Consider the following 12,524-nt stretch of genomic DNA (forward strand, 5'->3'; position numbering starts at 1 on the left):
TGTCTACCTTTCCATTCCATCCAGGAAACAAGCATGATGTTTGATATGTATTGATAAAGTACTATTTCACTACAGCTTAGAAGCAAAGTGAATGTACAAGCAGTATACAAAGTGTACACATATACAGTGCACTCCCGTTACAACGAACACGGTTATAACGAAATTCCGGTTACAACGAAATAAAATTTAGAGCCGCAACATTATCAACTTTATGTATTTTTATTGTTTATTCATTCGGTTATAACGAAATTTCGTTATAACGAAAGAAAACTGCCGGTCCCAAGGACTTCGTTATAACGGGAGTCCACTGTAACACCAATTTTACTGCCCCATTCTCCATAGATTACGCTACTCTACAGTGTACCACAGAAGAAAAAAAAAATAGTCATGATTGGTACATTATGAAGTCCATCAAAAAATGGAATCAGGCCCTACATAATTGGACATCTTACTGTAACGTGAACAAAAGTGAAACGCTTAGCCTCATAAGGAATAAATACGCTGGGTGTTGTCTTGTGCTTGTTTCCTTTGAATCTTATAGGCAAAAGCTATCTCTGAAAAAGAAAAATGTGGACATAAATCAAAATGTAATGCGCAATAAACAGTTGTAATGTCGATATCACAACAGTTAGAGCAAGTGGACAATTTAACAGTCTATGGTTGGATACGGGTCTATGCTTCTCATGCCATCAATATACAACTGTATCTCCTATTTGAAGGGTTACAGCTCGTTATTCCGAAGGTTCGTTATTCCGAAGGCTCTTCAGTCCGAAGATTCGTTATTCCGAAGGTTCGTTTTTCTGAATTTCATTTTCGGATGAACAAATCTTCGGAATAACGAACCTTCGGAATAACGCCACAAATGTTCGGATTAACGAACCCTTTTTCATTTTCGGATTAACGAACCTCTGGGTATAGGGAATTTGTGTGTTTGGGATTAACGAACCTTCGGAATAGCGAACCTTCGGAATATCGAACCTTCGGAATAACGAACAGCACCCATTTGAAGAACATGTCCCTTCAAACTTTGATTTATAGCAGACCTTGACCTCTGGCTGAAAATTGAAATTTTAATTCCACAGAGGATACAGACGTATACTTGTGTACATACCAATATAGGATGTATTTCAATTCACTGCACCAAAATAAACATATATTGGACATAAACCTATGGGCATTTGAGGCCACAAGACATCATGAAATTATATAACTTACTCGGATAGTATCTGGCCTTAAATAATATTGTGTACCTTGGTATCGAAGAAAATCCATTGAACTATTTTCTTCTTTCTTTTCAAAAATATATGACAATAATGAGTTGAATGAGCAACAGGAAATCTAACACTCTTGCCTCTTCGAAGTACATGCATAAACAGTTCTGTGTAAGTTATCCAGAACACAATGCAGTATCTCAAAGAAATTACAATGTGCCACAGTGGAGACTTCAGCATAGGCATTGGGCCCTGGGCTTCATGGGTTCCAATATGGAACATCATGCAACATGTGAGTATGTTTGCATACCATAATCCGTCAGACTGTATACCGAGAATAAATTTAAGCATTGATCGAGCTGGTCATTCCTTTCAGATACTGATGATGGAATTCAAATGTATTCCCCAAGACTGTTATCCCCTTCCATAATTTAACAGGAATACAAGACCGCTACTGTTGAAAACTACATGTATATTGCTCATAAACTTGGCAAATGCGAAGTCGGTATGGGAAAAAATTAACGAGGTAGAATCATTGCATATACATATTGTACATTGTAGTATTTTCATAAATCCAGCTACCTCCTTCTCTTCTTTCTCCTTAACTGTGCATCTATCAAATGTATACTGTACCTGCTTTTCTATTCAATTAATATACAGGTAGCCTTACATCTTACTGTATAAGAGATAGGAAAGTTCATACTAAACGGCACTTGGAATAGCAGGAGAACAGAAAAAAAATATATATATATATACTATCAGAATCCTACAATAGTTCCCAACAGATCGACCCCCCCCCCCCCCAATTTTCTTTTCTTTCCTTTTATTTATTTATTTATTATTTTTTTTTTTTTGGATAAGTTGACTCTATGGAAGCACACACTGACCACTTCGGGCAGACGCTGCTACTGAGGGGCAGTAGTACAACAATACACCTTCAACATAATATCACAAGCAAATTGGAGAAGCAATGACGAATACAAATCTGACAATGTCAATGTAATATAAACATGCAGGTGTGCATGGTGAATGGCTGTATGGTTTTCACAGAACACAGTACAAATCTTTAAAAAAAATAAAAAATAAAAATAAAATACATGTGTCTAAAACAAAAAAATGCAGAAATATAGTCTCATTTTTGTGCTTCAATAATAAACATCTGCTCAAATTTAAAAAAAAAAGAATAAGTGACATGATGACTTGTATGTATATATATATAATTATACATACACATAGCGAAAGAAACCCTTTTCTTCACTGTACCCTTGTTTTGTCATTATACATGCAAGCATATTATCTACAGGGACAGGAAGATTTCCTACCATCTATCATAGTATGGGAGTTAAATTGCAATTCTTCAAACCTGAATAACTTTTTTTAGAACAACACAATTTATTAGCATAGACACATACCATTTATGGACAAAGCAGGCACAAAAATGCACCAATTCAATTGGTGAAGAAATACTTGTACATTGTACTTGCTTTGTTTTAAACTCTGCCCTCCAACCAAAGAAAAGTGACTCAAGCAAATGAACCTGCAGTTGTTTCAATTGCATATAAAGTTAAATCTGTCTACTCGCAGTAATCAAGCTATCAAGACGTTTAACCAAAGAAACTTCAAACATATTTCGGCAAGTTTTCATAAAAATCAATGCTGTAATAAATAGCACAGTTGTGGTAACATACAGTATTAGATAATAATCATACTAACATATATACAATAACATAAGTAAGACCAATTCTAAATGTCTACTTTCTTTTGCTACAGCATACAACTTGTTCTTGCAAATCAACATGGGCAATTACCAATTCTGCATGCACCTAATGCGTACAGTTACAAGTAGATGTCTTGCCAACTTTGTCCTTGATAAACACCTTGAGTGACAGTATGGACTTTATAACTTGTACCCTATTTTTTCCTTCTTCAGATGGCTGAAAGTAGCCATCTGCAAATCTTCCAATTTAACTGTTATTGGCATACTCCCTGATCAATTATTGTACAGACTAAGGATTGTGAATTTGCATATTGAATGTGATTTTGTCTTCTTCAAAACAGTGATAGAATGCAGTCACTGAATGACTAAGTGAAAGTCAAAGCTCTAATTAGCTGCAACTGGTTTGTACTTCTTCACATTGCTGGTGATGTAGCTTAGGGCCATTCGGAGCTTTTCTATGATGATCCAAGTGTTGAGTTTCAGGCCAAAGTTGGTCCGAATGGCATCTGAAACGGAAAAGATCCTGATCATATAATAAGCTGATGTGATATCACAGGAATTACGAAAAAACAATTCACACAGCAAGCATTTCCCACAAATGTAGAGTCCAGTATCAGTCAATATATATCCATATTTGTTAAATGTTTCTGGCTGAATGCCACCATCAAGTTACTCTTGGACATAATTATGCTACTGTACCACGCATCACAAAACAAACAAAATGGGTCTCATCAACAAACTCAAAGAGCATACTGTAAGCTCCAAAATGATGTTCAACACAATACAAATGGCCTCTTAAAGAACCTATCTAATGGGCTGTTTAAACTCTGTCCTCAGTTTCAAGTAATCAAAACTGAACTGGTTTCTTATTTTATTTCTCCACTCCACGTACCTCATAAAATACAGACCAAAAATTCACAAGGTAATAAGCACTTGCTCATTTAAAGGGACTGACAGTACCGGTTGAGGTTTGACTTGTAACGTTCTGCAAGATATTTAGAAACCACTCTGTGAACTAGATCACTCGCAATCGAGCACATGTATCCCTGAACCCGTCTCCCATACCCCATCTCGATTACTTTTCAGGCCAGGGCCCCGTCTTAAAGCCTTCAAATCAATCTCAAGTCCCCAAATCAATCGCAACTTGCTTTGCAGCTCACAAGACACTTGTGATTGATTTCTATCACAAGTCTTTATAAGACAGACCCCAGAATGTTGTATAATATGGCAACTGTCACAGGACACAATAAAATCTGACGAGAAATGAGGCTAGTATATATATACAAGGAATATGACATGTCATCCTATAAAGTTTGAACAAAAGTTTGAACAAAGAGCGCGCTGGGAATGGAAACTTTTGTTACATAGAATAACTCCCCATAAACCTCCATAGCAAGTTTGAATAAAATCCGACAAGAAATGTGGCTTATAGAGCATATTATACAAGAAATGTGACATGGCCTCCGAGTCGGAACACTGAGGGCGCCGTCACCACAAACTGTTGTGTTCCTTCATGCAGAATGACCACCCATATATTTCCTTATCAAGTCTGAATAAAATCCATGCAGTAACAATCAAGTTATTGCATAAATAAGCATTTCTGCAAATTTTGACATGATCAGGGTGACCTTTGACCCTGTAAAAGGTGGAACAGTGAGGGCAGCATTATCAATAGGTATAGGTGTATAGATTTGACTCTAGATGATACATTTACATACCACATTTGAAAAAAATTCGGTTGAGAAACAAGGCCAGCGTCGCACACACAAGCGCAGACCCTGTTAAATTCACCTTTTCACGTATGAAGACGCAACAAGCAAGGATGCCACCACCAAAAACAATAGCCTTTTTCGTCTACCATAATACACCTTCATGCCAAATTTGAAGATGATTGAAGAAGAACTGCAGCCAGTAGAGCGCTCAAAAGAAAATCTCGCGGCGGATGCGGTGCAACGAGGCCAAATCCATAGTATCCTCCAAACTCCGGGGGATACAAATATTAACAAGCATACAATTCTAAGGGGAATCAAAACTTTATTTGATGAAAACGGTTCTGGAAATGACTGAGATATCTGAAAACAAGGTTAAACAAAGAGACCCTAAAAAAATTGTGGTCCATCGATTTTTAATATTAGAATCATTTTTTTTTTTTATATCTCAGCCATTTCAAGTGAAATTTTTAGCAAATAAATGTAGAATCCTTCTTGAAATCGCATGCTCTTTCATATTTCCTCAGAGGTTTCTGGCACTTAAATCCTGTCATTTTGTCTGTTTATTTTTAAGTTTTTGCGATTATTTTCTGTTTGTCATTCAATTTGAGAAGCAGGTCATTTGAATTGGTGCGAAATAGACAGCGCCTTGAAGACAGTCCTTCAACTTTGCTTCTAATGATTCCAACTGGCACTTCGTCAGACTATTTAGCAATATACACCATTCAAATTAGAATGCCCATCAAGAGCATTCAAATTTGTGGAATGCGAGGGGAGCGTTTTCTGGAAAATTTAAATTTGAACATCAATGTTCAGTGTAAGTTCATTCAATTTAGCAACTGGTGTAAGGTTGGTAACTGACAACTGCACAACAAGCCTGCATGACAAAGACAGGATGACAAGCACATTTCTTGTGACAGGCCATAAAGCATACATGGATTCCATTACTCTGGAGAAAAAAATATACGTGTACTTCAGTGGTATAGACACACGCAGACCTACCCTCCCAAGAGGCCTTGACCTCCAGGAAATAGACACCTATACTCTACTGAGATGAACCCCTTTATGTCATGACTAGAAGTGAAATTAGAAATGGTGGAATATGATTTTATGAAGTTTATATCAATAAATGCATGACCCTTTGTCCAAAAAAAAATATGAAAACACAGACAGAAACTAGATATATCGCTTAATTTTATAAGTTTATGCATGGAGTAATTTTCCAGGTATTATGAACTAGATATATCGCTACGACGACTGATATGCCTCCGCCATAATGCATGGTTCTCCTAATAGGTATATAGTACAATGTCTTGAAAATGTGTGATGACAGTTTCACACAATTGGCAAAATATTAATATGACAGGTTTGCCACAAATGTGCTGAATGTTCACTTTCCTAGAACTAGGTTCAATTGGATGAATGATTAAAATGTCAGAGTGCAGGTATTTGGGGAACTGATGATTTTTACTTGACTTTTGACCCTTTTAAGTTTATGCATTGAGTAATTTTCAAGGTATTGAGAAAAAGTATAATTTCAGTATCAAATGGGAAAATAGCATTATCTAAACCTGGCCTTTGACCTTTGACCTCACAGTTTCAAAGAGAATCACTGTTAGGTTGAACATGTATAAATATGTAAGTTTCATGATGATACCTTGAGTTACTTTTGAGATATGGAGGAAAAAGTGCAATTCAGCACTTTCACTTGACCTTTGTCCTTTTGACCTTTGACCTTTTTGGCAAGAAACTTCCCACAGAATACATATAGGTTAATACATGCATACATCAAGTTAAAAAAAAAACCTTCAGGCATTGCATAAATATAAGGAAAGTAGTGATATTTTGAGGAGTTGACCTTGACCTTTGACCCCCTGACCTTTGAACCATGACCCCCCAACTTCCCTAGATAATCACTGCCCATTGGAACAAGCATATATACTAAGTTCCATGAAGATACCTTGAACCATTTGCGAGATATGGAGAAAAACATGAATTTTCAACCTTTTTTTTTCACAAAATAACCTCCTGTGACCTTTGACCTTTGACCCCGTAACCCTAAAATCCAAACAAAGTATCATCCCCCCAGGATATACCCTCATATCAAGTTTGATGTAAAACCACCACACAGTTCTTGAGATATCGACAAAAACAAAACGGGACGGACGGACGGACGGACGACCCGAAAACATAATGCCTCCGGCCACTTCGTTGGCGGAGGCATAAAAATATGGTCATGATGAGTTAATGAAATATAAACAATGGATGCAAACACATGATTACTATGAAGATTTTGAGTGCATGACCAGAATACTGTCATGCTGATGAAGATTATTATAAGTGGGGGCACTGTGGCAAGTGGGGGCGCTGTGGCATAGTGGATAAGACTTCCGACTCCCGAACGGAGGACCGTGAGTTCGAATCCCGCCCAGTGCTTACATCCTTGGACAAAATGTTTTTACTCACAATGTCCCTCTCGACCCAGGTGTATAAATGGGTACCTGGCGACGCTAGGGTAATAATAATAGCAGGGCCCTCTGGTAGAGCAGTGGCAACACTGAAGAGGCTACCCTGGGTAAATAAGACCTTATTATTATTATTATAAGATAAGAGCAGAATCATTGTCATCATTTTCAATTGGCCTATGACCCTGCAAAGCCAAACATTCCCTAAATATAGTCAATGTGTGGTAATACACATACAAAATTGAAATGTTTTCAAGTTCTACCAACTATGGTGAAAAGTGTAATTTCAGCATATAATAGTGTAATTTTAACGATTTATCCTGATCTTTAATACTTGACATTTGACCTAATGACCAAAAACTTGATCAAAGGGAATCAATGTCAGGTGATTCACGTATTGATGTGTGCTTCATGAAAATACACATTACAGAGACAAAGGAGAAATTAGTGAAATTTATTAATTGACTTTTGACTTTTCACCTTTGACCCTAAGCCAGTGAGCCCAACAGTTCATAAGCACAGCTTCGTCAATTCATACAGTATATCCATTTGGACACCTCTAACATTTCCTATTAAAGCAACATCATTCCTATCGTATGGACTATGGACGGACAGACGGACAACCTGAAAACATTCAACTCAACTTCCATTTAGGGCCAGAGGCATCAAAATATGAAGACAGTTAAAGATTGCAATAGCTGACAAGAGCCAGGCAGCTGAGGTGAGCAACAAACAAAACAAAAACAAAAACAAAGAATTGATGTTCCAATAGAAGTCATGCTTACCAATAATAGCTGCCATTTTGTGTAGATCAAGCCAAGGTTTTTTGTAACGCTGGACAGAACCCTTCCTCCCCTTGATGGAACCATTAAGGAGTTCCTCTATTGTGAACAGATGTAGCAGCAGGACTCTTGCCATGCCATAAATCGAAGACTGAGCCGTGGTGGACTGGAGAACACTCTTGGCAACCTCAACTCCAGTCCCGGGACTGATCTCTACCATGTCCTTCACAGTGGCACATTGAAGAACATAAGGAAATGTGGAACACATATTACAGACAAACAAAAACAAAACAATATGTCATCACCAAAGATTCTTAAAGCAAATTCATACTGTTCTGCGGGTCTAACCTCATCTACATATCACAAGTTCACCTTTGCTGTATTTCTCGCAGACTTTGGAAGACCTCCAGGGGGCGTGGTGTCCATTTCCATATTCAATCATACTGGCAATAAACTACTAACCAAGTTTGCAGATAAAGTTACAGCTTGTTTGAAAGAGAATTATCAAAATGTGAAAACTGGCCACAAACATGATCCTGGTCCAAACAAGGCCACCCCTGAGTCTGCCATTTTAAACAAATTTGAATGTATATTCCCCATTGAATTTTGTATTCACTTGGAGCATTTGTGGTTATATAGATTTTTTTTTTATTGGCTCAGTTGGGCTAAAAATTCAGCTTTAAACTTCATGAACAATATGCTTGCAATGGAATTGGTTTCTTAAGCATGCATTTCAGTTTTCTTTTTGCAAACATTCCTTTGGAAGTTAATGTCATTTTTTCACATCCAGACAGTAACAATGTGAAGCACATGAAAAAGACATCCATTAAAGGTCTCACCTCACTTTCTGAAGTAAAAATTTGATCCTGGAGAGAGCAGTGAAGCATATGAGGTTTGATACGAAATTCATACCAATGAAGTGCTTTCCTGGCTTTCTTCGGAGAAACTTTACGAAGGGCTTCTGTTGAGTAGGTCTCTTTTGAAAGAGATTTCATGGTAGTGGTAACACCTGTTGCCTTGTCATCCGAGTTTCCACTTTCTTTATGCGTATCAGCAGTCTGAGTAGCTTTTGCGGTCTCAGCAGTGGGGTAAAGCATGGTCGAACTGGAGGCACAGTCATCTGCAGCACATCCACTGTCAGTCTCCATACTAGTTGGACTGACGTCAGCCATGGGTTGTTGGAACAGCTCTGGTGGTTTTGAAATTTCCATCACAGTGGCATCTTCCTCTGCAGATACAGACACACTGGCTGGCTGGGACAGAGGCAGGACATCTGCTAGGGACTGCACTTTCACGATACACGGAGAGCTAGTTTGTCCCGGAATGGCTATGTCTTCAGGAGCATTTGGACTAGCAGCTGTCGATGTTACCTGGACAAGCGGACTCCTAGTAGAGCCAGCAAGCAGCTGTCCTTGCAGACTGGCTTGCATCGGCTTAGAGCCCATTACATTTGGTTTCAGCTGGACAGCTATGCCATGCAAAAGATGCTGACGGGGCAAAGTATTTTTTCTGGTCATATCTAGAAAGTCCTCAGAAAGTGGCTGGCTGGAGCAGTCCAAGGGTTCCATTACGGAAGAAGCAAACTTCTGACACCTGATCCCTGGTTGCCCTTCACTAGCCTGACTTGCACACAATGTGGGCATCTCCTGATTGATGGTGGAGAAGAGATTCCTAAACGAACGCTCCCTTGGTCCATCTGGCCCCTGAGGAAGCACCCCAACCTCTACCTCTGACCCTCCAGGTGCAATGGACGAAGTGACTCCAGTCAAGAGAGGTGGGTCATCAATTGAACCAGTGGCATCTGGTGATGTCTGCCTGTGCTGTAGTTGGTGTGCAAAGAGCCTTTGCTCACTGGAACTGCTTGAGGTGCCCTGATACAAGCCTTCAGAAACATAACTGATAGGGGCTGACTCTGCTCTTCTATCTCCCTGTGGTTGGGTCTCTACAAAGTGGTTGAACAAACACATAAATTTAAAATCAACACTGATCTAAAGCTAATCTGAATCCAGTATCTCAACAAAGTGGCAGAGATTTGGATTTTTTTGTTTGTTTATTTCACCAATATGCCCAGTATCATTACTAAGATGTTTGTCCTCAGTGCATTAAGTTTTTGAAATTCACATTAAAACTATAAAAAAAAAAACTTAAAAAAAGCCTGGACTGGTACAGTTCCTTGTTGATGTAACCCCCCCCCCCCCAAAAAAAAAAAAATAATATAATAATAATAATAATAATAAATAAATAAATAAATAAATAAATGAATAAATAAATAAATAATAATAATAATAATGATAAAATAATAATTTGAGAGAAGGTTGAAAATCAAATGTAAATATTTTTAACATTTTGGCAAAAAGTGCCAATTTGCTTCCTAAAAGTGTCATGCAGAGGAATGTTATAGTCATTTGAATGCAAGAAACTGCAGCACATGGTTTTCAAGTGCATTACAATTCTATAAAACTAGAAATGTCGCTATAGCGACTGATACGGAGTATGCCTCCGCCATAATGCATGATTCTCCTAAAAGGTCTAAAGTACATGTGAAAAAAAAAATGCTGAAAAAAATTGGTACGGGACCAACGATAGTCCTGGGTCGGAGAAAGTACGGGGTTAAGAAACACAAGTGCAAAAAGGGCTATAGGATACCTCAAAGGCTTTTTACGCTATCCACAAAATTCATTACGGACGAACAGAAGGATGGATTGACGGACGGACAACCCAAAAACATAATGCCTCCGGCACCACTTCGTGGCAGAGGCATAAATATAGGGGTTAAAGTCATTATGAAATAGGGATGATTGATATCATGAATTCAAGTTATGTTCATTGACTGTTGCTCTATTTAACATCTTTTCAATTTGTTCCTTTCATTCAAATTAAAAAACAAAAAAGTGACATTTAATCGTTTCTTTTCTCACAAAAACCCATCAGATTCAAACACAAGACACACAGATAAGAGTCAATTTACCAACTTGATTATGCACTGCATTCTTTAATGATTAGTGATTACTTCTTCATTTGTATAATTCACCAAAGCAGAACTTCTCTCACATTCACCTATTAAAAATTTAATGTAGAATTTACTGCATTTATTTACTTCTGGTTGGTAAACGTACAGTGTATGTGACAATTTAGCCTCAAAATTCCAGTGGATTGCTTTCCAAGTATGCAACCCTTTCCCTTCTACTCTAAATGGGCAATTCGGCAGTTAGGAGGACATGACAAAAATATCTATAAAAGAAATGTGCCTATAGATTTGTCTTAATCTTTACCTGAGGTATCAACTAATGCCATAGATGTTCAGAAATCATAAAGGTCTGTCAAATTCAGTAAATTTCATTTTCTCTTTTCATTAATTTCGTGAGATCTTAAAACCATCATTTTAAATGTACATGTGGGACTGATGGGGATGATTAAATTTAAGGTCTATATATGCAAATTACAGTCATTTTTTTTTTGTTATATTTTTTTCCTGCAAATTTTGCAAAAGGGAAAAAGATGAATACATTTAAATATTCCAGAGGTTACGGGTATGTGATAATTCATCAATTACAAATGGGAGAAATGACCTGCAGAATTACTCCGCACGAATGGAACGTTACTAACCGTAACATATATTACTAACCATGCTCTTAGGGGTTTAGGTACAGTTGTAAGAAATCATCAGCCAAAAGGCTAACAAGGAAAAGTAGAAATTACGCGGTGCGTAATATATGTCCCCGCCGGAAGTAGCATTCAGTAGCAAAATGTACAATATAGGTAAAAAGATGAAGATCAAAGGTCAAAGAGGTCAAAGGTCAAAATTCTATGTAGAAGTTTTGAAGCCCTCACCTAGTGCCATCACATAAAGCAAACGGAATCGAAATCGGGTTAGAAATGGCGAAGGAGTAGCATTTTGTAGCCAATGTACAATATAGGTAAAAAAATCAAGGTCAAAGGTCAAAGAAGTCAAAGGTCAAAATTCTGTGTAGAAGTTTTGAAGCCCTCACCTAGTGCCATCACATAAAGCAAACGGAATCGAAATCGGGTTAGAAATGGCGAGGGAGTAGCATTTGGTAGGAAAATGTACAATACAGGTCAAAAATCAAGGTCAAAGGTCAAAGAAGTCAAAGGTCAAAATTCTGTGTAGAAGTTTTGAAGCCCTCACCTAGTGCCATCACATAAAGCAAACGGAATCAAAATCGGGTTACAAATGGCGAAGGATCAAGTAGCATTTTGTAGGCAATGTACAATATAGGTCAAAAATCAAGGTCAAAGGTCAAAGAAGTCAAAGGTCAAAATTCTGTGTAGAAGTTTTGAAGCCCTCACCTAGTGCCATCATATAAGGCAAACGGAATCAAAATCGGGTTAGAAATGGCGAAGGAGTAGCATTTTGAAGCAAAATGTACAATATAGGTCAAAGGTCAAGGTCAAAGGTCACAACTGAAATTCTGTATAGAAGTTTCAAAGCTCCCATGTAGTGCTATCATATAAAGCAAACAGAATCAAAATCGGGTTAGAAATGGCGAAGGAGTAGCATTTTGAACATTTTGATCACACACGGACGCACACACGGACGGACACACGGACACACACACGTACGGAGCCCGTTTCATAGTCCCCTGCTCGAACTCGTTCGGCGGGGACAAAAATGTCTGCAT

The 12,524-nt window shown here is 37.9% G+C and overlaps 1 protein-coding gene across 1 annotated transcript in view; it reads right to left on the minus strand.

Moving 5' to 3' along the window:
• Window positions 1–2,034: 2,034 nt before the first annotated feature.
• The window catches only part of LOC140239576 (uncharacterized), a 33,162-nt gene continuing 22,672 nt past the window's right edge, over window positions 2,035–12,524 (minus strand). The window contains exons 3-5 of the mRNA XM_072319407.1: window positions 8,724–9,826; window positions 7,888–8,107; window positions 2,035–3,434 (exon numbers count right to left, since the gene is read on the minus strand). Of these exons, the coding sequence (XP_072175508.1) occupies window positions 3,313–3,434; window positions 7,888–8,107; window positions 8,724–9,826 (1,445 nt within the window). The 3' untranslated portion in view covers window positions 2,035–3,312. The remainder of the gene's footprint in view (window positions 3,435–7,887; window positions 8,108–8,723; window positions 9,827–12,524) is intronic.

This window comes from Diadema setosum, chromosome 16 (assembly GCF_964275005.1).
Source record: "Diadema setosum chromosome 16, eeDiaSeto1, whole genome shotgun sequence".
NCBI classification, from domain to species: Eukaryota; Metazoa; Echinodermata; class Echinoidea; order Diadematoida; family Diadematidae; genus Diadema; species Diadema setosum.